We start from the raw sequence: 27297 nt of genomic DNA on the forward strand, positions 1-27297 counted from the left end.
ATCCAAAGATTCCCAGTTTCAAAGCAAATGCAATTCGAAACAATATGAAATGTAACAAATGTGAAAAACGATTCCATTATGATTAGGTATAATTCCGGAATTGATCCAATTTTGAATTTGAATACTTTAACAAATATCTAAGGACTTGACAGATTGAAGAGAGTTGCGAATAACTGGACTAGCTGTTAGATTCAACTGGAAGAGGAGCAGGTGCCAAGTGCATGCCGAAGAGAGCAGCTCTTCTCTAGCTACTCTCTCTCTCCCTCTCCCTCTCTCTCTCTCGCTCTCTCTCTCTGATGTTAAAAGCAGAAACACACAAATTACAATAAAAACGCCATAAAAATAGTGGCATAAATGGTGTGGAGAAAGGGCGGGGGGAGAGTGGGGTAAGCATAATTTGCATAATAAACATTTAACAGAAAATGAAATGTTTAACGGGCAAATGGGCAGGCGCGTTGCGCTTGCTGTTAGTTTTTAAATTGCATTTGCGCCCACTTAAAATTAAATGAAAATTAATTTGACAGCAAATAAAAAAGAAAACAAAAAAAAAAAAAAAGAACGCCAGCTAATTAAGTGGCCGCTTCCGTTGACGACGGCGACGGCGACGCCTACGCAGCAGAGATGGGGGCAGCGGCAGCGGCAGCGGCAGCGGAAGTTAAAGCTTGGCTTAATGGGCGACCCAACCAAATTCGGGCATCAAGCGAAACCGAAACCGAGACCGCGACCGCGACTGCGACCGCGACTGCGACTGCGACCGAGACCGCGGCTCGAAACTGACCAAAATTGGTAACAAAAAGCCGCTAAGTGGCTAACTAAATCGAGAATTCCGCTGTTTACACGCTCCGCTTGCCTAATGAGTCCCCCCCCCCTCCACAGAGTGAGAGCGAGAGAGCGAGACACTGCTTATCGCAACGCTGATAAGACGAATGCGCTGGCATTTGCCGCGCTTGGCCAACAGGTGGCGCGCCGTTGAGGGGGGCGCCAGCGAACGCAACTGTACCTGCTGGGAACAGTTTGCCTAGTCCGCAACGCTTTCGCTTTCAGCAAGCGAGCACAGAAAACAGAGAACAGAGCCAAGGAACAGGAACAAGAATTGAATATTAAACGCATATTGTATAAAATATTTGTTGTGTTCGCTTTTTTTTTTTTTTTTCATTTTTTTCATTTTTGAAGTATGCATGAAATGCATAAAGCAAAGATGGCAAGAAAAAATGAAGCGAAATACAAACAAAATATGATGACGACGGCGACAAGAACAACAACAACAACAACAACAACAACAACAACAGCAACAACAACAGCAGCAGCAAGAAGGCTGCTGATGATCATCATGATAAAACGTTGTATGTGTGTGCTCATTATGATCTTGTTGACGGGCCAGCCTTATAATGAAGAACATGACTTCGATTCGCCAGAACCAGAACCAGGCGAACCTGAGGAACCCCAAAAAAGCAGCAGCAACAACAGCAACAACAACAAACAGAGGACAAGACCAAAAAATAATATTAAAACAAAAAAAACACACACACACACACATAAAGGAAAAGGAAGACAGAAAAAAAAAAGCTGCGACGTTGAAGACGGCGTCTTTTTGGCGCCAGAAAAATAACGACAATGCGTGGAGCTGCTTAAGCAGGATAAGGGGAGTGGGAAGAGAAGGTCGCACAGGCAGTGGGTGTACAGCGAGCGAGAGCGAGAGCAGCAGCAGCAGCAGCAGCAGCAGCAAGTCGCGCAGCTTTCAGCAAAAGCTTGAGCGAGGGCAGCAGCAGGCGGGCGGTGGGTGTAATAACGGTGGGTAAAACTGCAGCGCGGCGAAAGTGCGAAAGGGCAAGAAAGCAACAGTAAAGAAGAAGCAGCAGCAGTGGCGCAGCAGCAGCGCCGCCGACGTCGCGTTCGGCTAAAAAGAAATGTCAAAAAGAATGAGAACGGTCCAATGAATTTGACAAACATTTCCTAGATGTGCGCTGGCAGATCAAAGAAGGCGACGTCGACGGCGACGGCGACGACAATCTGCAGACGTAGATCTTTTGTGTGTGCGCTCTCTCGCTCTCGCTCTCGCTTTCGCGCTCTTTGTCTCGTTTTGGCCAGGCAGCAAATTAGTCAAATTAGCATAGTCACACAACGAAAGCTGTCGTTGATCCTCGCTGCCGCTGCCGCTGCCGCATCCCTATCGAGCTTTCTGCTTTTGCCTGCGCCTCCTTTTGTCTCGTGGCACATTCACGCGTTGTGCGCAAACGGCTTGGCTTTTAGCATTAGTTTACACTTGATTAGAACGCTAATTGGCTCACGGTAAGGATGCGCGGCACTCGCTCAGTCAACGTCGCCGTCCGCAACGAGTACTCGCACCACACTCACTAGCTATTCACTGAGCTGCGCAATTTTCGCGGAAATGAACGCAGAAGAAAAAAAAAAAAAAACTCGTTTCGACAGATGTGTGTCAGGCTTTTAATCAACGCGATCCATCGTATACATTATCTATCCACAGAGTGAGAGCGCAAGAGAGCGGCAGTAGGAGAGAGTTACTAATTGGCTTTATAAGAGCTTTCCCATTAAGCAGTTGCTTATCGATCTTTGCTGCGCTTCCAGTGTGCCCAGCGAACGCTTAGCATCTTCCTGTGTTGCCAATAAGCTGGTCACATTTTAATTCTTGAACCAGTTTTTTATAGATTCTGCTTCAGGCATTTTACTTTACAGCTTTAATAGTTTCTATGTCGCTTTCGTAGCTTTTGTGGGGTGGCAAGGCGGCAAGGGTTAACTTTTTGCTCGTTAGACATAGATATTTACTAATCGTAACTAGAGCTCTATTTTTTTATATAATTTAGTTCATCTTCAGATTTATTCAAATTGAGCGAAAAGAATATAAGATTCGTATCCGATGCGGCGAGCTTTGCCCTGCTGCTCTCACGAAAGCTTTTGCCAAAGGTTGAGCATCTCTTTTATTATTCGCTTTTTGTTTTGTTTTTTTTTTTTTGTTTGTGTTTTTGTTTTATTCTTTCATTTGTGGCTGTGTTTTGGTGTTGATTATTAATTTTGATTTCAATTCTTTTGCGCGCAGCCATTCCACTTGACTCGCGCTCTCTCGCTCGCACGCGCGCAACGCTATGGCGCTGCTGCTGCTGCTGCTGCTGCGCTGCGCTGCGTCGCTGCTGCCACCGTCGACGTTTTGTGGCTGCGTTGTGTCTCACGAAAACGTTTTATGAATTTTAAGTGGCAAAAATTGACGAGCTGCTGCTTTGGTTTTATTCCTTTTTTTATTGTCGCTTATACATATTTATATGCGAGTATTTGTGTGTGCGTGTGTGTGTGTGTGTGTGTGTAGCTATTTATTTAATATTTTTCTGGAGCCGACAACTCGAGAAGAAGTTAAATATTATATGAACAAATTGTATGAAGCATTTGGTGCGTTTTTAACTGCGCTGCGTGTTTTGATTGCCTGATGCGACCGCGACGACGACGACGACGACGACGACGACGGCGACTGCGACAGCGACTGAGATTACGTTTTTGGTAACACACAAATTTATGTAGCCACTCGAAATTTATGAATAAAAATTCATTTCTTCTGGGAAATAAAAATCAAATTTATGTAGCACCTCGGTAAAACGTTGCATTGAAATTAACACGCAGCAGCAGCGGCGGCAGCGGCAGCGGCAGCGGCAGCAGCAGCAGCAGCAGCAGCAAGCAAAGCATAAAACAAGAATCAGAAAGAAAAATATGTATGTAAAAAAAAAAACAAACCCTGCACGATAAAAGCAATTACGCACGCACGCAAAACAAGAACAACTATGAGCAGCAGCAGAGCCAGCAGAGGCAGCGCAGCGCAGCTTATGCGAAAGAAGAGAGTGCGAGAGTGTGTAAGTGCGAGCCTGAGCCTGAGCCTAAGCCTATGCTTGGCTCTCGCACCCGTGCCCACACATCTCCTAGCCACCCACACTCGACTGTCTGTGTGTGTGCAGTGCTCAATGGTCTCGTGGATTCGGCTGACGCTGCGCTGCTGCTGCTGCTGCTGCTGCTGCTGCGGCTGCGGCTGGCTGTTATAGGTGTCAATGACGTGCGCTATCAGTTTTCATTCATGCCTGTTACCTTTGGCTGCAAAACTACTTGGGCAACAACAACAACAACAACAACAACAACAGCAACACAACAGCAACTTAGCTGCTGCAGTTTTTGCTGCTCTCCTTGTTGTTGTTTTTTAAGCTTTACGCTATTTTGCATGCGTCTGCTGCCGGCTGTTTGCAATTTCGCACTCTCTCGCTCTGGCGCTGCGTGCGTGTGTGTGTGTGTGTGTGTGTGTGTGTGTTTGTGCAGTCAATTAACGCCAAACAAAAGCTTCGTGCCTTCATGCTTGTGTGTGTGTGTGTGTGTGTGTGTGTTAGTGTGGGGGTGGGCGCGCTCAATAAAAGAACAAAATGCAGCAGCAGCAGCAGCGTCGAAAGTTTTGCATATTTGCTGTATTTATGCTCTCTGTGTGCGCGTCTGTGTGTGTTTGTGTGTTGCTCTTGCTGTTGCTGTTGCTGTTGTTTGTCTGCGTCGTGTTAATTGAGTGTGAAGTCGAGCTTTTGTTGTTGTTGATATTAATTGTTAAGCAACAAAGGCGCGAAATATGTTTTAGCTGCTGCTGCTGCCACCAAAAGCTCTGCCGCAACAATCACAGCTGGCTTGCGTGCCAGCGTCGCGTCTCAGCTGCTGCCTCGCTGCCTGCCAAAGCAAGTGTTGATTTCATTAATGCAATTGCAGCAACCAGAAGATGAAGAAGAAGAAGAAGAACAACTGCAGCTAGCAGAGCGACAAGTTTCTTTTGCACTCACACTCTCTCTCTCTCTCTCTCGCCCGCTCTCCCAGTTGGTCTTGCTTTTGCGTTTGGTGTGATCGTGTGTTGACTGCATTTAATTGTCGTCGCCGTCGACGTCGACGTCGGCGTCCGTCCCATTGCCGTCGCGTTCGTTGTCACTTTGAGTTAACAACTCGATTACACGCAGCGACTGCGCTGCCGCCGGCCATGTGCAATTTTTGAATTATTAATGAATCTCAGCTACGGTCTAGGCGCAAATACAATAAAAAAAAAAAATAATGAAAAGAAACACAACAGCAGCAGCAGCAGCAGCAGCAGAGACTGTGCTAATAAAAAACAATTAATATAAAGTGTATGTTTAGTGTTGACAGTGTTGTTGCTGTTGCTGTTGTTGCTGTTGTTGCTGCACTCTTTGATTATTTGTACTATTAACGCGTCGAGAACTCGTTATTTTCTGTCTTCACGTCCGTGTGCGTGTTCGTGTGCGTCTGTGTGCGCTCACCTCGTCGTATGTAATTACTTTTAGTTGGCCATAATTTGTCAATTGCTATTTTGTTGCACTGGCAATCTAGCAGCGACAACGACAACGACAACGCCAATGCCAAGCAACAACGACGACAACGACAACGTCAGCGGAAGTGCAAGTGCGCAGTCAACAGGGTGAGCGAGTGTTAGAGTAGTTGGGAGGGTGGCTGGCAGGAAGGGGGGGGGGGGGGGGGGGGTGTGTGTGGTGCTAGAAAGGACTGGAGATGGTCGTAAGAGCCTTTTCGTTACTTTTGCTACTCGCTGAATGTTGCACAGTCTCTGCAGTCGTTACTCGTTACTTTTGTGCTAATCTTTGTTCGTTACTTTTACTTGAAAGATGCCACTCGTTGGTTATATTCGCAGTTATCGCTCAATTTTAATGATCAGCTTAACTCGCTGTCCCGATTTTGTGCTGCAGCTGCTCTCGTTACTTTTAAGTTGCTCCTGAACGGTTAGTTTGTTTTTCTGAATATATGTGCTGGCATTGAATGCCTTAAATGTTCATGTGTTGCTTGCCTACACTCGTTATTACTTACTCGTTGCTTCTGCTTCTTCAATGTTATTACGAGAGCAAAGGCTTGCATTAGCCACTTCTTGCAACTTACTCGTTAGTTTCCCCTCACTCGTTACTCTGTGCTTATCTCACACTTGCCACCTGCTCGCCAAACGCTATTGATACTTTTTATGGAAATCTTGTAGATTCCGGATTTAGCTGACATCCTTTGTTTTCGCTCGTTGTGCTCGTCACTCGTCACACAAACGGGCCGGCTAATTATGGTATGTATTCGTACAGGAAATTAGCTGAGCAAGGTCCCCATAACACACAGGCACACACACTCACAGGGATTTAGCACAATTAATAAGTTGTCTAAGCGCACACTCATGCCCTTCGCACACTCGTTCGTTCCACTCGCTGAACCTGCTCGACTGCTGCGGCGCCTAACTGCCTTCCTCTGGGCCAGCCAGCAAATCCAGCAGCAACACAAACTGCCAAACGAGCCGCACTCAGGCTGAGCTCTCGGGTCCTATGGCCAGTTTTTGGATACGCACTCGTTTGTTTGCCGTTCGCTCGCTCGTCCGCTCGTCCGCCCGCTCGTCCCACGTCGGCATGTCCTGCCTTGAGCCGCTTTGTTCGCTGCCAGCGGGTACACAAGAACCGACGCTTTGTTTGAATTTCTTCTTACTTATGAGCCAGGTCAGCTGTCCCTGGTTCCTCTGCTCTCGACCGGGCTCCTCTGCCAGTCAAGGCAGTTGCCGCAACCCTCATTCGGGCAACATGCAACCCTGTTCCCTTTGCCCTTGTTTGTTTTGCCTCTGTTGCTGCCGGTGATCGTTCAATAATGGGCCTGGAGCGCCAGGTAAGCCACATTCGCATTCGCATTCGCATTCGCATTTCTCGTTCTTGTCTTGTCTGCTCCCTCTTCATTTGCTGCTGCTGGTTGCTCTTCTTCACGGCTTGTTTGCTTTGTGCCTGTGCATTTTGTCCATTCAGGCGCTACCCAAAGCATCCATCAGTCGGTTTCAGCGAAAGCTCTGTTGGCTTAGAATTTAAAACAATAATTCTGTGCTTAGTTTAAGACTTCAAGTAAATCTGAGGCCTGTCGATACACGCGCTATTATTGCCAGAGCGATCAGTTAAAAGGAGCTTTTGATAGAGAGCTTTTATCTAAAGCTCAGAGCCGAAGCTAAACTCTTTCTCATGCTTATCAGTCTAACAGTATCGCCAGGACTTTGTCGAGAGAGCTTTTTATCGAAAGCTTTAAGCGTAAGCTGCGAAAGTAAAGCTTACCACATTTATGATCCTTAGCTTACTTTCACTGATGTGGGGAGCTTTCCGCTCATGTCAACTAAGCTTCACTTTTTGCTTAGAGCAGTTTAATAGTTTTTTCGTGCAGAGCTTTAAGTTGAATATGTTTGATTAACACGTTTCCTCTCCACTGTGCCACTTGGCCGCGATTTAGCCCTGCTTGTTCCACTGTGCGGAGAGCGCACGTTGCCGTCGTTCGTGCCGTTTGGCTGATGAAAAGTAAACATACCACAAATTGGACAGTGGAACACATGTTTGGCGCGTTAAATGCTCGAGCGTGTTATTTATAACGTTTTTTATGCGCTAACCAGGCCAACACCAAACGGCCAAACGGCCAAACGGCAACAGCTTTGGCTCTTGTCTCCTGGCATTGGCAACGGCATCGGGTCTGCTGCCCGATTGCCCAGACACCTCTTTCCATTCGCAGTGCTTGGCTACAAGTTGCTGCTGCTGCTGTTCCTTCTCTTCTTCTTCTTCTACTTCAGCTGTGTTGCTGTTCTTGTTAAGACGCGTCCAGTTGTTGTTGCTGTTTGGTCAACACCTTTTGTAGACTTTGGCTCTGGGCAAGAAAGTCCCACCAAAGGCACAAAAACGGCAGCAGTTGTAAGTTGCCCTTGTTGTCTCCTCTCTCGCTCTCGCTCTCTCTCGCTCTCGCTCTCTCTCGCTCTCTGCGCGGCAACCACAAGAAATATGCGTGCAGAGCGGCTGTTGGCCTCGTCTCTTGTTGGTCCTTTTGCACCTTATGACAGTGCCAACTGCACAAGTCACAAAAAATGAAAAAGGCGTCATCCAGCGCCAGAGTTCTCGAGTCCTTGAGCACAACTGACACAACTGACGCCACTGACGAGACACGCAATGCGGCATGCGCCAGGCTCGGCTCAGGTGACCGCAAAAGTATCCGACAGATACTTTCCAGCTAGCTCTAAAGAAATAATCATCTATGGCCGCGAAAGAGGTGGCACTTGGCCCCATTTCGCGGCATGCTCTGATTGATCCAAATGGCGTTCGGTTCCAAGCCAAGTTTTGCATAGAGCTGAACAGGTGCAAACGACGAGATGTGAGATCTCCAGGCGGGGAGATCAGCTTTTGTGAGAACCTACGAGAAGTCGCAGCCACAAAGTCTCAGCAGAGTCTCTGCAGAAAATGAAGCATAAAGCCCTTTGTCTAATTGTGAACTGTCGCAGACTCGAACCAGCATCTGTCAAAATCCCACGATTTGAACCAGAAATCTTTCCGTTTTACTGCATTTCTTCTAATATATCTTTTTATTTGGGCTAGTTAAGCAGAGATCTTATCTACTATTCGTCCTACATCTTCCTATCAACAGTCGTCGGTTTGAACCGGCAACCTTTCCATTTAGCTGCATGCCAAATAGATTTTGACTCTTTGAAAAGTGATCTCTGGACTTTAAATACTAACTGCTAGCATTATCCACTATTCGTCTCACATCTCGTTGTCTTCAGTCGTCGGTTTGAACCGGCAACCTTTCCACTTAGCTGCATTCCAAATAGATTTTGACTATTTGAAAAGTGATCTCTGGACTTTAAATACTAACTGCTAGCATTATCCACTATTCGTCTCACATCTCGTTGTCTTCAGTCGTCGGTTTGAACCGGCAACCTTTCCATTTAGCTGCATTCAAAATAGATTTTGACTATTTGAAAAGTGATCTCTGGACTTTAAATACTAACTGCTAGCATTATCCACTATTCGTCTCACATGTCGTTGTCTTCAGTCGTCGGTTTGAACCGGCAACCTTTCCATTTTGCTGCTTTCCAAATAGATAGTTTTATTTGGGCTACTCAAACGGTTATCTCTGCCCAAACACTCTCTCCCAATATGCTAAACTGGGCGTGGTTCGAAGCGCGTTTAAAACGTTTCACTTCTCTTTTGGCCTTGTGCTCGCTTCTCTCTGGAGTTTCGCAAGAAGGAGCTTGCAACAGGTGCCACGCCGCGACTGCGACTGCCACTGCGACTGCGGCTGTGGCTGGGGCAAGTTGTTGGGATTTTGGTAAAGCTGTTGTCGCGTCTGGACCTTATCAGCGTCGGTCGGGAGGTCGCAGTTGTTGCGCACAGTTTCTGCGAATCGTGTTGATTTGATTTATTTAAACAAGACCCAGCCAGAGCCGAGAGAAGTCGGCGGGCCGAGCCTTATCGGCTGCTCGATCATAAATAAGAATTATGCCTATAAACATGCATTCGCCCGGCCGGCAAAGCCACCCATGAATGAAGCCAGCCGAGGATCTGGATGTTGGATGTGGTTCTGTTTGTGGCTGTGCAACCTACCTGAACTTGCGAATTGCCACAACAAGTTGTTTGCGCTCTGTGGGCAGTCGGATACTCTACGCGTGTGTGTGTGTGTGTGTGGGACATATTAGAAATGGCCACATCCTGGAGCTCAGCTGCCAGGGACCACTCAGTGCCCGCCCAGCAACGAGCTGGTGGGCATGTTAACAACATTTAAACGCAGCTCGTTTAGAATCTGATTGTGCTGTTTGCGCTCGGGATTCGCGTTGCCCGAGACCTGCCCATGGTCAGGCCAGGCGGCCTGAGGAGGTTCCCCTGCCCACTCGGCTGCTGGCTTGTTGACTTACGAGGATTTATGAGTGTCTGACGTGTGTGATGACTGTTATTAGCCGCAGCCTTCAGAGCCCTAACTTGCTTCGTTTACCTCCGCTCTCTCTCTCTCTCTCTCTCTCTCTCTCTCTCTCTCCCGCTGAACGGATGTGGCCCAAGCCTTGACTGACAGAGACTCCAAGACCCTCTCAGCGTCGTTCTGATCGTGCTCATCATTCACAATGTCAAGCGCTAAGCAAACAGAATGCATTAATGCTTCCAGCCAACATAATTTAGACATTATATCTTGTACACTCGACACCCACAGTGGGCGTGGCTAGTGGGAGAGCCTTGCGTTCAGACCAAACGGACTTTGCACAAAGAACGATCTCATCAGGCGCGTCTGTCAAAGCTAGACTCTTGAAATTCTGAGCATATATTCTCCTATATCCTAAATAAGCAAAACTGAAGAATTCACAGAGCTAGATACACCAGAGCTGAGTTCTATATCGATTATAATTATTTCACTGTTTCAGAATGTCTGGAGTGTTTGTAACATTCAGTTTGCTTAACCAGCTCTACTCCAATTCTAAATATATATATATATATATATATAAATGTAAAGTTTGGGGCGGGCCACGCCCATTGGCTGGCTTAAGCGTTTCTTTATCTTGGCTTTGCTTTAAGCTCACTTGAGCGCTAAATGCGCATAAATTACTTACACTTTGCCAAGCAAACATTGACAGTGCGCCGACACGCACTGGCCACGCCCCGCCTCCAATTGCGCCCCCAAGCCGTGTCGAGCAGCGCTCGCAAATCAACGAGCCGAAAAACATTTGACGCACAATTTAATTAAAAACAAGGCAAGCAAACCAGGCCAACCCCTCGGCCGAGCCAGCGCCAAGAAGGGCAGCAGGCAACTAACCCCAGCCCCACCACCCCACCACCCCACCAGCCCCTTTTCCATCTACTAGCCAAAGCGAATTTGAAACTTGGCCATAAATATTTGAATAGCATCTTCTCCGCTTCAAGCAGACATCCACCCGCCCCCCGTCCCCTTCTGTCCATCGCTGACGCCATTTTATACATTTCACGCGCGCATCTATGAGATACTTTCCATCTATATGTATATTACTGTTGCTTTCTTGTTATTGTTTTATTCATATTATTTCTTTTCAATTTGATTTTGATTAATTCATTTTCCACACGTTTGTCAACGTCAATTAACTTTTTCGTGTGCAACAAATTGAAAATTGACAAAAACAACAGTTAAAAGTTGCAACAAAAAAAAAAAACATTGCTAAATTGTTACTTTTATTGTTGTTGTTGTTGTTGTTGTTGTTGCGGCTTTTGATTATTGTGCGAAAAATCACACAACGCAAGCAGCCAGCGGCATGCATATTAAACAGCATGTGTGTGTGTGTGTGGAGCAGAGAGAGAGCGAGAGCGAGAGAGAAAATGATTAATAAATTGCTTCGAATAAGCGACAAGTAGCATAAAACGGCGGCAAAAGCGCACGCAAAACAAAACGAAAAAAAATATCTATATATATGTATATATATGTATGTGTATATGAACGAGTTGAAGATGAGCCCAACAATAAAACAACAAAACTGGCAAATCAAAATCAAAATTAAGCAGCAACAACAACAACAACAGCAGCAGAAGCAACGGTCGATTGCTGCTTTGCATGCAAAAGAGGCGGCGCTGTCGCAGTCGCAGTCGCCGTCGCCGTCGCCGTTTCAGTTGACGGCGTGACAAGTGTAGTGAAATGAGCAAACACACATGTGCTTAGCACGGAGAGAGAGAGAGAGAGAGAGAGAGAGAGAGGGAGAGAGAGATACAGCGCAGGGCATAGGACAACAACAACAGCAGCCACTGACCAGCAGCGCAACAAAAACAAAAATTAAGCAAAGCACAAAGCAAAATGCCAACACACACACACACACACACACACACGCGCACACACACACGCAGCCCAGCAGCGAGACAAAAGCACCAAATAAAACTGTTGTTGCGGGGGTGTGCGCTATCTTGCTCGCACATTCGCGGCCAACCGCATGCGGCGCAAATGAACTGCGTGCGGCCGTACAATGCGCCAGAGCGAGAGAGCGATAGCGCGAGCGAGAGCAAAGAATGTGTGCAGAACTTTTTGTTTAGACAAAACCAGCAAAACGAACGTACACCGATCGAGAGAGGGGTAGGGGTGGTGGTTAACTGTGTTGGGGTGCCGGCACGTTGGCAATGTCCGAGCCGAGGCCAGGGTGTGCAATCTGCCGGCGTCGCTGTCGCTGTCGGCGTCGGCGTCGTGTGTTTTGTTTGCCTGTGTCAATTGACCGAAAATGATGGCGACGACGTCCAAAATGTTCAGCAAAAATGGCGCACATGTGCGCGCGAGTGTGTATGTGTGTGTGTGTGTGTGTGTGTGCTTGACAGCAGCCGCAATTATGAGCAATTATGACAAAAAAAAAAACCCCCCGAAAAAAACAAACCAACAAAAACAATAAAACAAACAAAGGCAACGGCCATTTGAGGTGCTCGGATTCAAGTGCGGTTCGCGGGCAGGTGCTTATTGTGCTTTCTGGAGGGGGGCGTGGGCGTTTGGGGGCGTTCTAGCGACCATGTAAATACGTTTAATAATTATAAAAATATAAATAAATTATCGTTTTAGTCAAGCAAATTGTAGCAAATGCAATAAATGTCAGTTATTGGATGAAGGGGTTAGTGGAAGGGGGGTTGGTGAAGGGGGTGGGGGTAGGGTAGTTACATGCATTTTGGTGTAATTGAAAAGGAATGTGTATCAAATGCAGCTGGTTCATTTCTTATCTTCAAATATGGCATATTATATGAGGGATTTGAACCGCCGTTCTTGCACGCGGTGGTTCAACGCAGCCAGCTGGCACTTTGGCCTGCATTTTGTGCAAAACATGAAAGCTTGGCATCAGAAAGGTACCAAAGCGTACTTAGAATAAGACTAAAGCTAAGTGTCACATTAGTTAACTAAAATTGATTTATTTTTAAATATGTTTTTTTTGTTTCTACACACACAAATCATATTTGAGGACCTGCTCCATAGACAGGCACACATTTATCTATGTGGAATAGTTATCTGAAAGACAATAATTCACAAAATACCAGGCATAGATCTTTTCTGTCACGAAACTGACACAACAAATGCCACATAAATCAACACCCAAACAGTCGAATGGCGACCTCTGACCTCCCCCCCCCCCCCCCCTCTAACTGCGCGCATGTCATGTCTTATCAATGGTGTGTGGCGTGTAGAGGGGGGGGGGGGGGGATGTGGTTGCAACTGCATTTCAATTCATAACAATTAAATCAAACAACAAACAAAACAACTTGAAGCGCAATTTTTGGAACGGGGCGACAAACAGAATCTCTTCAGCTGCATGTGAGATAAGAGAAGGGTGGCTGCTGGAAGGAGGGGGGAGGTGGCGTGCTCTCTGCTCTCCACTTATCAAGCACTTGCGCCGACGACTCGCTGAGTTATGTGCCTTGCCCGAACCTGCCACCAGACACGATCGCAGCCGTTGACAGCTGCCCCCTAGCGTGCCCCCTCTCCGCGCCGGCGCCCCTGCCTAACAGAAGGCTCTTATCAGGCTGCAGAGTCCGATAAGCCTAGGCTCGCGCTTAGATGCTGCGAATACTCTTCTCAACAGCGGGCATTTTAGTTTGATAAGCTGGCTTGGTTGTGTAGATGGCAGAGAGAGAGAGAGAGGGGGGGGGGGGAAGAGGAAGCGAGAGAGCGAGAGAGAAAGAGATGAGAAAGACGACAAAGAGAAAGAGAAGGTGAGACAGAGAGAGAGAGAGAGGGGAAGAAAGCGAAAACGACAGGGAGAGGGAGAGAGAGATGAACTAAAAAAGGGAAACAGGAAGACAGAGAGTGAAAGAGTGGGAGAGAGTGAAAGAGAGAGTGAGAGAGAGAGAGAGAGAGAAAGCAAGAGTATTTAATCTGCGGTTTAGTCTGCTTTCATATCGCACTCCCCGAAGTGCCAACAATTTCATGTAGAGCATCTGAAATACGACTCTCGCTCAACGTGAATTTGTTCCTCGCGCTCGTTTCACGCATTTTCCGCATTAATTAAGCGCACAAATTGTAATTACACGCGATTTGATTTATATATTGAAAGTTATTTATGTGGATTAGTTTCTGTTGTTGTCTCCGCTTTTGTTTTGTTTCTTGTTTATTTCTTTGGGTGATTCGAGCAGCGTGAGCTGCTCCGGAATTCCCACAGCGCTCCGGACAGCTGAGCACTTAATCCTAGCGCCACACACAACAGCTCAAGGATTGTCTTGTGTGTGTATCTTTTTTTTTTTTTTGTTTATTTTTCTGCTCTGTTTTTTCTGTTGTTTTTCTTTTTTCTCGTGTTGCGGCATCAGCGCAGCGGGTTGCGCCTGTCTCCGGCTGCGTCTGCGTCTCTCCCGCTGCCCTCGCGGCGCCTGGGCCCGGGCCTGGGCCGGGATCTGGGCCCGCTTAATGACATGGCCATTCATTTTGAGCCACAACGAGCTAAGGCTGAGACGCTTGTGGGCGTTGCCGCTAACTGACAGCCAGCGCGCGGGGCAGAGGCTCAGATGGCGGGGGCGGTGCCGAGGACGCGTTTCGCTGCAGCAGCATGGTCAGTGAGAGGGGCAGGGGCAGGGGCAGGGACGGGGGCAGGGACAGTGGCCGGGTCTGTTGTTATGCCTTCATAAATTGTTTTTATTATTATATAGACTTGAAATATGGCATATAACGAGACGTAAGCGGCCGCTGTCAGTTTATTGGTTTAACTAATTTGGCTGCCAAACCCTCCCCCCCTGCTGCCCCCCCTCCCCTTGCCCAGGACAGAGACAGGCAGCAGCAGCAGCAGCAGCAACCTGTGTGTGTGCGCCTCCTGCGCCGGGTAATTAGTCTTTATATGGCTGCAGCTGCTGCTGGCGCTGACATACGCATTGACGTCGACGTTTGCGTTGACGTGCACGTTAAATGCAATTCGGAAATTTGTCAAATAAATTTTGTTTGGTTCGCAAAGCGCGAATTTGCATGCAATTGTAATTCAATAAAATTCAAATTAAATGCCAACCAGCTGCTTTTTATTTCCATTCTACCTCTTCCTCTTCTTCTGCGTGTTCTTCTTCTTCTTTTTGGGTTAAATGTAATGCGGCTTGTAAAGTGCATGTTAAATATATGCACCCCTCTATTGAGCTATCGATAGTTATCGGCAAATGCGCGGGGGCACATTTCGAAAATGTGTTGACAAAACTGCCTCCAAAGCAGATTAAGCAGACCCCCCCACCCTTCCTATACTTTCCTGCTTCTCTCTCTCTCTCTCTCTCTGTCTGTCTCTCTTTCTCTCCATCTGCCGCTTCGCAAATCAACCTGAAAAACAAAACTAAAACAACAAAAATATTTCAGCAAAACAAGCGGTAGGAAGTTCTCGAGAGTAAACCGAATACTAAATACCCTGAGCTTAAGATCTTTAAGTAAGATCGAGCAGGATTTTTGAAGCTAAGGTCTATGTGTTACAGAGGTCGTAAGGCTTGATGCAGATATCTGAAGAAGCAGACAAGATTTCCAAGCAAGATTTCAAAGCAATTTTAAGATATATAATGCTTCGATCTGATTGAAACGCCAGACGGAGCCCAGGCGGAAGAATGGCTATATCTGATGTGGCTTAGGAATATATGTATATATATAATTTTATGGCATATCTCATGCCAGTTTCATAATACCCTCGACTAAGGGCATAAATATAAGACGAAAGAAAGAAGTCGACAACAATTTTGTTGTCACAAAGGCGAACTGTCAACAGCCGTCGCTGTTGTTGTTGTTGTTGTTGCTGTTGTTGACATCGTTGACGGCGCGCCTTTGCCTGCTGCAGGTGCTACTTTAATCCCCGCGCTTGTTGACAAAACGTCCGCAAACGCGGTCTGCCGCATGGTCTACATAGGGTAGGGGAGCGGGGCGGTGCGGTGCGGTGCGGTGCGGTGCGGTACGCAGGAGCAGACGCACCTCAACTGCAACTGCGACGGTCACTTTGAGCCTTTGTTAGCACACACACACACACACACACACACACACACACACACACACACACACGAACATCAGCTGGGGGCAGCTTCATCTTCGTCTGCTGCTGCTGCTGCTGCAGCGGCTGCTTCTTCTTCTTCTGCTTTATCGCTCCGTCCGATTTGAGCAGCAGATAAAAAATTGACAATTGACGCTTCTCTGGCCTTGCTTGCCCTTCGACCTGCGACCAAAAGAAAGACATGACGCGCACAGGTGCGTCAACAGGCGCCGTTTAGTTGCGCCCGATAGCGCAACACCTTTGTTGCCGTGTGCGGCATGTGGCAACATCTAATGGCTGCACACATTACACGTGCACTTCTTCGAGAGCTTGTCCGGCCAGCTGTCTACGGTCCGAATTGAACAAATAAGACACAGCTAACCAATACTTGCTGTACTCTTGATTATTCAAATGTCTAGCTCAAGCAGCAGGCCCAAGAAAAGCTTTGCTCTCTGCTCAACACTTTCAGCTGTCATAACCCATAAAATGTTGCAGCGAAAACAGTGTTGGTAAACGCATAAACAAGAAAGCAAGCATCTCTTCCTCTTTGATACTGCTCTGAGATTAGTGAAGCGCTGGTAAACACAATTGTTTACCCTAGAAAAACTCATTTTACGACCGATTCTAGATGGAAGAACTATATAGTCTATGCTTTATAATGATATACAATATCATTATGCTTGCTAAAAGATAACTTGATAAACCAAGGATTTTCATACAAGCAGCTAGTCTGTGACCGATCTTTCCTCTGGCAATATTACGGCTAAAAATTGCATTAGGATCGGACTCTAAGTACCGAAGTCAAGCAGGAGTCCTTGTTCATATATTTACGATCTCTCTAACTCTACCTCTTCATCTTGCTATCTCTCTCTCTCTCTCTTTCTCTCCCTCTCTCTTGTCCTCTCTGGTTCTAGTTGCATTGCTCTCTGTCTCCTGCCGTGTCCTGCTGCGATCTGTTGTGTTGCCAAGGCCCATTACGTAATTCGGGCAGCATTTGTTTTTGTTTTTTTTTTTCTTTTTGTTGGTTGTTATTTTTATCTGGTTGACTGAGCGTTATCTTGGCCGGGCTCGAGGCTGGGCCATGTCAATGGCTCGAAATGCCAATTACAACTCAATCGCTGAAGCGTTTATTTCAACCAGGACGAAATGTGGCAGCCGGAGAGCCGCAGTGGCCCGGCCCAAGTGCTCGGAGCCCGGGGCTAATTGATTAGCCATTAACCTCAATAGGGACGCGAGCGTCTTTGTGGCAGAGGAGACACCTCAATGGCAGCACACACACGCCCGTACACACAGTCCAGTCGGCTTAATTAGGCTTAATTATGGGCCCTGCGTTTGTGAACTGGCCTCACAGAGCGGGCCCGGGTCGAGCCCAAGTAGCCTGCCAAAAACACTTTCAAGCCACATTAACAGCTCGTTCTTGTTTGTTATTGCTGGGCAATAAAAGCAGAGAGCGAGAGAGAGATAGAGAGAGACGGAGGGCTTATGAGAAAATTGAATTAGCCGAGCGCGTTCGCAAAATAATGTGTGGGCCAACAAAACAAACAACTTTCGGTCAAAAGGTGCAAGTTTTACACGTAACGATTTGCACGAAGCTGCAACAAGAAGAAGAAGAGGAAGCTGAAGCTGAAGCTGAAGCTGAAGAAGAAGAAGAAGAAGAAGCTAAAGCAGCAGAAGCATCAGCCGTAGCCGTTGCCAGAAGAAGAAGCAGCTTTGGACAAGAGCCTCAGCTCTGAGCAAACACAAACGAGAGCAAATCGTTTTGTTGTCGAGCACAGCTCGAGCTGCACACACACACACACACACACACACACACACACACACTCTTGAGGGGTGGGAGAGGTGGGGTTTGTGTGTGGGGGGGGGAGGGAGTTGTGCGCGTGTGGTGGGCCGATTTGTTTTGGGCCAACGCGACTTGGCTCCAGTTGGCGCTTGCGGCTATGGGGCTATGCGGCGCGTCTTCGGCTCCGGCTCTGGCTGTGGCTCTGGTTCTGGCTCTGGCTCCGGCCATGGCCATAACAAGCTGCCAACAACTGGCGCCAAGTGCTCAATAATGTTAACGAGCTATTCAGTTAAGACAACAGCAACAACAAATACCCAAAAAAAAAAAAAAAAAAAAAAAACAAAAAGCAAAAAAGAAGCATCGAAACGCAGCCAAAAGGAGCCCAACTAACCAGGCAGACGTGCCACAGCCTCAGTCCCAGCCTCAGTCCCAGCCTCAGTCCCAGTCCCAATCGCAGTCTCCAGTCTCCAGTCCCCAGTCTCGGACCCAGTCGCGGGGCCAGCCTCGTTGCCGGTCCGCAAATAAAAAATAATTTGCAGTCGAAAAAGGCAGTCGCAAGGCAAAAGGCAGCAGGCCGAAGACGTGGGCTGGCTCTGGCTCTGGCTCTGACTCTGGTTTTGGATTTGCGAGTTCCCGAAACGTCAGCAGCATACCCTGTAAATGCTGTCCATAAAAAGCACAGCCACAACTACCTAAATCTATCTTTGAGAAAGCTATCTATCATATTTGACATTCAATCATATCTGTTTTGCTTCTAAATTTTGTCATATTTGTTTCATTTCACGTCAGCTCATAATCAGCGTATTTTTGTAGATATTTGCTTGATTTTTGGTATGCATATATTTTATTAGAGTTCTACGATATATACAAAGTTTCACAATGATCTCGCTAGAAATGACAGAGTTATGTTGGGTTAGTTTTGCGTTTAGTTAGGAGCAGAACAGAGCGAGGCGTTTATCAAGAGAATATCAAGTTGGGTGGGAACAGGAACGACATAGAAAGTGATATTATAAGATTATTATAATGGGATATTATAGAGTGCTACGATGAATCCAAAGTATCACAAGAATCTCTTGAGCAACAACTGAGTTAGATTGGGTTAGTTTTGCTTTAGCTAAGAGCAGAGGCATATTTTCCAAGATGTTGTGTGGATTTTCGGCTTTGTAAGAGCTGAGAATTTATAGATTTAGAAAGTATTGTAGAAAATTTCAATTGCTTCGAGATTTACAATATGTCTCTCTCTACCTCTTTCTCGCTCTACCTCATATATCTTTTTTTATATATATTTATATAAATAGTTACAAAATCTCTGGATCTCTGGTTTGACGAATGAACTATCGTTCAGGGGCTGTTTGTGCATGCCTTTGGTTTATTTTTCAATAGAGGTCATGCCGATAGTCGCATATACCCGACAGGCGCATCTCTTCTTGCCACTTGCTGCTGCTGGGCCGGTTCTCCAAATAGAAACATCGCGCTGCAGTCCGTCAGTGAATGCCTCGGCCTGTCTGTCCGTCCGTCTGTCCGTCAGTCTGTTGGTCTGTCTGTCAGTTGGTCCGTTCGTCAGTTAGTCATTTAGGCAGTCAGACATCAGTCAGCTTGTTAGCTGTTGGCCTGCCTGGCTGCCTGGTTGCCTGGCTGCCTGCCTGTTGGCCGGGTCTTGTTTGGGGGCCTTTTTGTTGGTTTTATCAAAATGCAGGCGCAGCTGATGATGATCTGTGAACATGAACAAGACGTTCGTTAAATTTGATTCATGAGGCGCAGGCGCTCAACTTGAAGTTGAAGTTGAAGGCAGCTTCGAAGATCGCGCTGCAGCCGAAGGTGGCGTCCCAGCCAGCTGTAGGCTACGGCCCTGGCGCTGGCGCTGGCGCTGACGCTGACTCTGACTCTGTTGAGGCGCAGTCGCAGCGATTGAGTGATTGCTACTTAAACTTATAATTTTCATATTTGTCTGTGTGTGTGGTGTGTGTGTGGTGTGTGTGTGTGTGTGAGGGTGCAGCCCTTTACTTGGGTGGTTAGCAGCAAACCACAAAGCACGGAGCTGTGGTCACTGATCGACTCGAGTCGCCTTTCCTTCTCGCCCGCCCCGCCTCGCCCCCCAACTGGACCGACCTGGTGTGCTCCACGATGTAATTTTCGAGTTTGCACATTGCCACCAACATGGCCAGAACATGGACTAAGGCTAATCAACAAGCTGACTGGAGCCTTGGTCGGGGCCAATTTGAATTCGAGTCGGGAGTCTGGAGCTGGAAACAATTTGCGGCTTGGCGCCACTTGATAACCTGGGCCCCGACTGTGGCGACTCCTCGACTCTTCGACTGATCGCAGTTTGCCTTTTGTTTGCTTTGCCCAGCCACTGATAATGATGATGATGATTGTGTGTGTGTGTGTGTGTGTGTGTGTGTGAGCCTCTCTGTGTGCCTCTCTGCAAGTCCTGGTGGGCCTGCCTGAGAACCCGCTGCAACGTTTAGGCTTTATGCCGCGCTGATTAATGTTTTATTTGATTACCCAAGCCAAAATGACTTGTGCTCTGTTCTGCTTCAGCATTAACCAACTCTATCTCTCTCTCTCTCTCTCTCTCTCTTTCTCACACTCTCGTTTTGCAGACAAATGTTTCCGCAAATGAAATTTCGTGTTTCGGGTCTGGATGCCAAGGCTAAATACATACTGCTACTGGATATCGTTGCGGCGGATGATTATCGTTATAAATTTCATAATAGGTAAGTTCGTGTGTGTGCAGACCAAAATTTGTTTAGCCCATATATCATAAAATCCTTTCCGTTGCAGTCGCTGGATGGTCGCTGGTAAAGCGGATCCTGAAATGCCAAAACGCATGTACATCCATCCAGATTCGCCCACAACGGGTGAGCAATGGATGCAAAAAGTTGTTTCATTTCACAAATTAAAATTGACCAACAATATTAGTGATAAACATGGATTTGTAAGTACTGTACGTCTTCTTTGTTTACCGCATTAGTTATTTAAGCCCTAGATGCTGAAAAACGTATCCAAAACCAAACATATTCAAACAAAATCATAATTTAATAACGGCATCTTGTAACAAAACTTGGTAGGCTTGTTTCAACGGTTTCGGAGTGTGAGTTTTTGCCAGTTATGAGCGTTTAAAGTGTGTTTGATGTGATATGTATGTTAGTATGGCGATTCCGAATAATTCGGACCAATTCGGAGTAATTCGGAGTGATTCGGAGTGATCCGGAGTAATTAGGAGTGTACGTTTGAACTATTTTTGACAATTTGTTAAGTGTTCGTCATGGTATGTGTGCTAGAAAGGTGAATTCAACAAATTCGGAGTTGCTTGATGTGATGAGAAGAATGATTTGAGTGTTATTTTGTTAGGATTAAGCGTAATATCTGGAGCTTAGTCAACGGTTGAAACGATTGATATATCCGGTACGGACTGTGCCGAACGGATGGCTTCTTAGTTGGAAATGATCTTTGGGCTGTTTGAAACGCGTGCAACGAGCTGCTCACGTGCGGCTGCCGTTCCGAGATCAAAGCGAACATTATCTAACTAGTATCTTTATCTGCGTGGTGGCATGCACACACATGTGTGTGTGTGTGTGTGTGTGTGTGTGTGTGTGTGTGTGTGTGTTAGTATATGTATATTGAAGAGGAAGCTGTGCCGTGCACCTAACACTCGTCCGCCGTCTCTTTCGCATAAGAAAAAAGAGTCCCTGCTCGGGCGCCGACACATACACTTGGCTTATCAATGCAAATTTGCGTAGCTGGCCAAACGCTTAAGCGTTCCCGGCTCTGCACTTTGAAGTATGGCAGCCAAGCGGCGCGCGCGTCTTGCGTTCCTTATCTAAAACTTCTCACACGCAGCCGCCGCCGCGGGATTAGCCACGGGATTGGCATCGACTATGACGACGACGGAGACGACGACGACGACAACTTTCGTTGCCATTCATCGCTTGGGCAGTGGGCGCGAGCGCCAACAAATTGGCGGCGCGGCCTTTTTCCCGGCTCGCCTCTGCCTGGTGGCCAGTTTGTGCATGCGCCAAGGCCGCCGCTTTTGAACTTTGCCGATGCCGATCGCGTAAATTTCATCAACTGCTGCGCAAATTTTTATTTTTTTTTTTGTTTTTTTTTTTTTTATTGATCAGCGTCGGCGGCGGCGCAGCGCAACGGGTGGGCAAACAGGGCCCGCAATGATGGCGTTGGCGATGGCGACGCTGGCGGGCGCCATGCAGTTTTGTCATGTCTGCTGCACCCGGCCCCCTGGTCCCCGACCCTGTCCCTGTTCCTGTGCTGCAGCCACCCCTTGCGATCGGCAAATCCCTGTCTGCCTCTTTGCATGCCAACTCATAAATCGCGCACTGAACAAGCGGCGCAGACATCAGCGAATGCCATAAGGGCCGCAACTTTGCCGTCCTGCTCCTCCTCGTCGTCCGTGTGTGTCGGTGTGTGTGTGCGTGGGCCTCGGCCTCCACTAAGTAGCCTGTGTTGGCCATTAATTTCGCTTAGTTCAAACGCCGCGTGCCGACACAAAGCGCTGCGTGTGTTCCCCAAGACTTTCGGGCCCGTATTTGTTGTGTGTTGTGTGTTGTGTGTTGTGTGTCTCGGCGCGACTCACGTAACTCTCGTGTAACCACAAAAGTGCTCCAACAGCTGTTGTCGCTCTCAGCAAACGCTCAAATCTATAATTTAACACATTTTGCGGTCAGCGCACAGGAGCCGAGGTCAGGCCAACGGTCAGTTGACGATATGCCCTCCATTCTTGTTTCTTTCCAATGGGCCCAATGCCCGTTGGCTGCGTGTCAAAACAACAGTAAGTCGCTGTCACTAACAACACCCCCTGCTCCCCTCCCCGTACAGCACTGCGCCAGCCTTACACCTCATAATTGTATATATCTGAGCATGCTCGCATGCCTATCTGCCCCCAGCCTTGGTGGAGGGACATTGAAATGCACTTAGCTCGGCTAGGAAATAAAAATATTAACAAGCAATTATACGCCGTGTCGAGAGTGTTCGACTAGCAGATGCCCTGCAAATTATTTACTCTTCCTCGAATAACTTCGGAGTTTAAAAGCGCAAGCGTTAGCTCTTCAAATGGATTCTTTTCGGTTTCTTAACAGACTGGAGCTGGCTATACGAAAACTGAAGTATTCTTAATCTGTGTTCACTCGACGCGAAGCCACGTACCAAGTTTGTTGGCGCTGACTCGCAGAATTCTCGAGTTATGTCTAAATAAACAAATCTGAAATGTGTAAAGATTTAAGAGTATATATATATATATTTGAGTTTTTCTATCTGCAGACCGATCAGAAGCGTATATATTTCTGTATGTCATTTCCTTTGCCTGTTACAAAGATTTTCAATTCATTTCGGGGTATAGAAACGCGCGCGTTTTAAAACGCCCCGCGCCCTCTGCATGTGCATGCGTGCATGTGTGCATGTGTGCATGTGAGCATGTGTGTGTGTGTGTGTGTGTGTGTGTGTACTTTGTCGGCCATATTGCGGCTGTCGCAACCCTAAAATATTGAAATGAACCACATGAGGGTTGGCAAAGGCCAAAAAAAAAAAAAAGTGTGTGTATATATAGATTTCTATATGAAGCGAGCGACACGCGGAGCCTGTATTTTGTGTCTGAGGTGTTGCCTAATGCGTTTAATTGTTGAAGCTGGCGCAAAAGCTTTTGCCAATTAACTGCTTGAGCTGCTCCCCGTACCCGTGACGACCCTCTAGCTGGCCGCACTTCAAACCAGAGCCGAGACGTTGCCAAGTGCTGGACTCCAAGGACCTGACGACCCCGCGGACGAGCTGCGAGAACCTTTCTGCGTCTGGCTGGCTGCTGCCATTAGTTTCATCATAGTTCAAAGGCATAGTTGGCCATCTTCAAATGGCATCTGCAGTGGCTCGTCCTGTGCCCATTCAGGCATGGCCAAGTGGTCGTCGTCGTCGTCGCCCTTGCGCAGCAGGCCAAGCGCAAAAAATTTATCACAAATAAAGTGAAGTGGAGTTCGCCGGTTTCCGGATCTGTCGCTGACGACGGCCGCTGCGCAGAACAGGGCAGAGCAGGGCCTTAAACGCAAATCAAATTAATTGAGGCTCACATGTCCTGACAAGCCTTTTTGAGTCCTTTTCCCTGGTCCCAGCCACCACGCCACCAGCTCCAACTACTTTTGCCAGCCGTTTCTCTTGTGGCTTGTCTTGAAACAATTCGTTTAGAAAATCAAAGGCGGCCCGCCTTTCTCTCTCTCTGTGTGTGTGTGTGTGTGTGTGTGTGTGTGTTACGATATGGGATATGGCCAATTTGTCTGTCATAGTCAGGCAGGTAGTCTTGGCCTTCGCCTTCAACGCATCCGCCTGCTAGGTGTTGCCCAAAATACAACTTGAAAGGCTGCTTTGAAGTTGACAGCAGCCCCCGTGGCTCGTGGTCGCTAGTTCGGTTCTCTGCTTTGATTCTGAATATGGAACCAAATTAATTGAGTCGACTACAACAACTGGAACTGGCTCGTGTATATATATAAATATATATATTAGTATTTACTAGTGGGCATTTGCCGGTCCAAGTTCTAGACAACACTTTTCCAGCCAAGAATTTAAATATAGCTCGCATAAATCACTTTAAAGTCGCTCGACAAGTCGCAACAGGCGATAATCAAATGAAAATTCACTTAGAAATGCGCTTGAAATCGATCAAACTTTCACGTTTACCCGTTTCCGCAGCAAGCAGCGGCGGATTGTGCAAAACTCGTATCCACAAAGATCTTTGAACTTATGTCAAAAGCCGATTGCATGCTAAACGGCATGAAATTTGTAAGCAAACGCTTTCCGCTCAAATTCCACCGTAGCGGGTGGAATTTCACACAACCATGTCTTGGCGTGCATTGACAGACTTCAAGCGAACTATCATCATTTTGTCTAGCTTTATCTTACAGCTATCACGTCTGGTTAGCTGCTCCGGCAACTTGTTTAAAAGAACTGGTTCCACTTGCCAGTTCCAGTCAACTGCATTGCGGATATTTAAATGCGGCTCCAGCTGTCAACTGCTGATCAGAAACTGATCTCAATCAATGCTGCAGATGTATTTATTTTCTTCAGCATTCAAAAACTCTTCAGCTTGTTACTTTGTTGATAAAAGTGGAGTCTAGTTGAAATTGAAATTGAATTAAACGCGTTTCTTCATAATTTCTCGCTAAATGAGTTTGTCCAGAAGCTCAAATCTCATTCTAGCGCTCGGACGACGTTTCGTCGTAGCCGAACCCATTGATATTTGAGAAGTTGATAGTTCAATTCAAAAGTTATTTATAGGAATGGGTGTAGCTGGTGAATCTAAGGGAGCTAGTTCATATGCTCAAATTGAACTAGTACTGAACCAGTTCAGGCAACTTTCATATTGTTGTTTATGTTCTCTTAGCTGAAGATCTTGGCGGCCAAAGCTAAGCCATATTCTCATTTAGTCATGAAGATAGATAAATAGATGGTAACATGTGAATTCTTTTCTTCAGGTTCTCAAGCGCAGGTCAGGCTGAATATATCAATATATTTTTGGAATATTTCAATATCTTTAAAGACGCTCTGCCTCGTTCTTTTTTTTGCTGGCTAAGATAATATTTACAATTGAAAAACCATTTAGGATCTGTTCACCTTTCGTAGCTGTAAAGAAAAACTGCATTCATTTGTTGTACACTTCTTGAGCTGGTTCCAAACGGCAATCTCTCGTGTCTTCTAGCCAAATACAGGACGAATTGCAACTGCTTCGATTTGTTGGCATTGCCTGCTCGAATCCTGGCCGGGTGTAGATGTCTCTATTGTTGGTCGTCTAGTGCTTCACTTAAGCTACTTTCAACTTAACGGCAATCCATTAATTGTGGCTACATCTTAGCATTTCGATATGCCCAAAAAGGGGTCGCAATGGCTGCTGCGCAGAGAGGTCCTTGTATGCCAAATGAAAGCAAGCAGAAGAGAACTGAAATTGCTACCCTTGGCTGTGCTCAACCCCTAAATCGTAAGCTATTTAATGATGATGCCTGTGCCCGATGATGATGATGTTGTTCCTCTTCTTGTTGTTGCTGTTTAACTGGTGCGTACCCTCTGCCCCTTGGTCCGCTTGGCTTGCCTGGTCCCCTTGGTCCTCGAGGTCCCCTTAGTCCTGCGCCCATCCGGCTGTCCTGTGTGTGCCTATAAATGTCTGATTTCTTATCTAATGCCTAATGCCATCAATTGCGGCGCTGCGGCTCACTATCTCAGCGTATATCGTGACACGCACCCAGACAGAGGCAGAGGCAGGCAGAGGAGACAGAGACGGAGACGGAGACGGTGGCGGTGACGGAGATAGAGACGGGGGACAGGGGCAAACATGCATCATGCTATGAGCAGCAGAGTCGGCGGAGTGCAAAGGGTATCTGCAGCTTGGCTACAATAAATAACCAAAAAAAAAATTAAACCGAACCCATTGGCTATCAGTTTGCGATCAACATTTGTTGCTGCTGCTGCTGTTGCTGTTGCTGCTGGGCAGATTAGGCAACAACAAGAGCTGCAGCAACAACAAAAACAACAACAACAACAGCAGCAACAATCGCGTCCTGTGCGCATCCTTGGGCAACGCCTGCTGCAAACCGCAGCCGCCACATGAGCTTAGCCAAGCGAGTTTCATTTTAGATTTTTGTGTTGGTTTTTTTTTTTTTTTTTTTTGCCAGCTGCTGCTGTTGCAAGTTGCTGCTGTTGCAAGTTGCTGCTGTTGCTGCTGCTGCTGTTGCTCCGGAAATAGTTGCCTTAATTGCTTGCATATTTTTGGCAACAATTCTACAAGTGGCCCGCCCACTTTTGGGCTGCGTCCATCAAACATCCTTTGGGTTTTTTTTTTTGTTTTTTGCCCTTGCCACAAACGCAATGCGTAGCTTCGCCGGGCGGGCGGCGGGCGGAAATGGTGGCTCAGCCGAGTGCAGTTTGTGGCTAGCAAAGCCTCATTAGTCCGGCGAATACTCTGCTGTGCGAGCGGTCAAATGTTTTCCGAATTTTCTGCAACCATTTTCAAGCATGCTTTAAAAAGGCATGATGGTATCGTGCAGATGTATGTGGCAGCTAGCAGCAGGCATCGTCCAGCTAAGCAGGTGCATATGTATATATATATATATTCTTGATCAGCAACCCGATTGACTTGTCAATCTGGCCATATACATGCGTCTCTCTCGTGTCGGAGCTTGGATTTTAAATACATATTCGCGTATATCTTCCCACTTCTCAAGTTCTACTCCCATATCCAGAATCGATTTGCAGACATGGCTCGAGAATTATCCGGGATATATTTTATACTCCTTTCACAAAGTAAAAATCTATATAGTTGATATTGGTTTTCTCTATCCTTGCTGAAGCCTCGACTCTGAAAAATCGCGAATATGTTTATATTCTTATTTTGTAGACAGATGCATGAGAAACATCTTCAAGGCTAGTCGAGTCCCTCACCTTTTCTTGGCTAGGCCAAAAACTTCGATTTGTGTGTATAATCTTGGTTATTTTGTATTCCAGTTTCAGTCACGTACAACAAAAATAAATATTCAGCGTCGTATGCCATTCGTATCCCAAATCTCATTTCCGATTTCGACTCTCTAGTGATAAATAAAGTCAGTAATTCGTTCTTCCTCCCTTTGTCCCCTCTCTCCGACTCTTTCGCTGCCTCTCGCAAATGTGACAAAGTCTTTTTTGCAAATTTCTGATTTTTATAGAAACATGAAGCTCTTTCCTGCCTCTCTCTCTCCCTTTTTTGTGTGGTCTTTTAGGGAAAATACAAACAATTCCTAGT

The 27297-nt window shown here is 46.7% G+C and overlaps 1 protein-coding gene across 5 annotated transcripts in view; it reads left to right on the top strand.

The window, feature by feature from the left end:
- bi (T-box transcription factor bifid) overlaps positions 1 to 27297 on the top strand; it is a 110714-nt gene that overhangs the window by 31564 nt on the left and 51853 nt on the right. For 3 of the 5 annotated variants that reach the window (XM_070208041.1, XM_070208044.1, XM_002057154.4), the window contains 2 exons: positions 20135 to 20248; positions 20316 to 20478. In XM_070208041.1, coding sequence (XP_070064142.1) covers positions 20135 to 20248; positions 20316 to 20478 — 277 coding nt within the window. The remainder of the gene's footprint in view (positions 1 to 20134; positions 20249 to 20315; positions 20479 to 27297) is intronic. The other 2 variants (XM_070208052.1, XM_070208054.1) reach the window with 1 other exon arrangement.

The sequence above is a fragment of the Drosophila virilis genome, chromosome X, assembly GCF_030788295.1.
Source record: "Drosophila virilis strain 15010-1051.87 chromosome X, Dvir_AGI_RSII-ME, whole genome shotgun sequence".
NCBI classification, from domain to species: Eukaryota; Metazoa; Arthropoda; class Insecta; order Diptera; family Drosophilidae; genus Drosophila; species Drosophila virilis.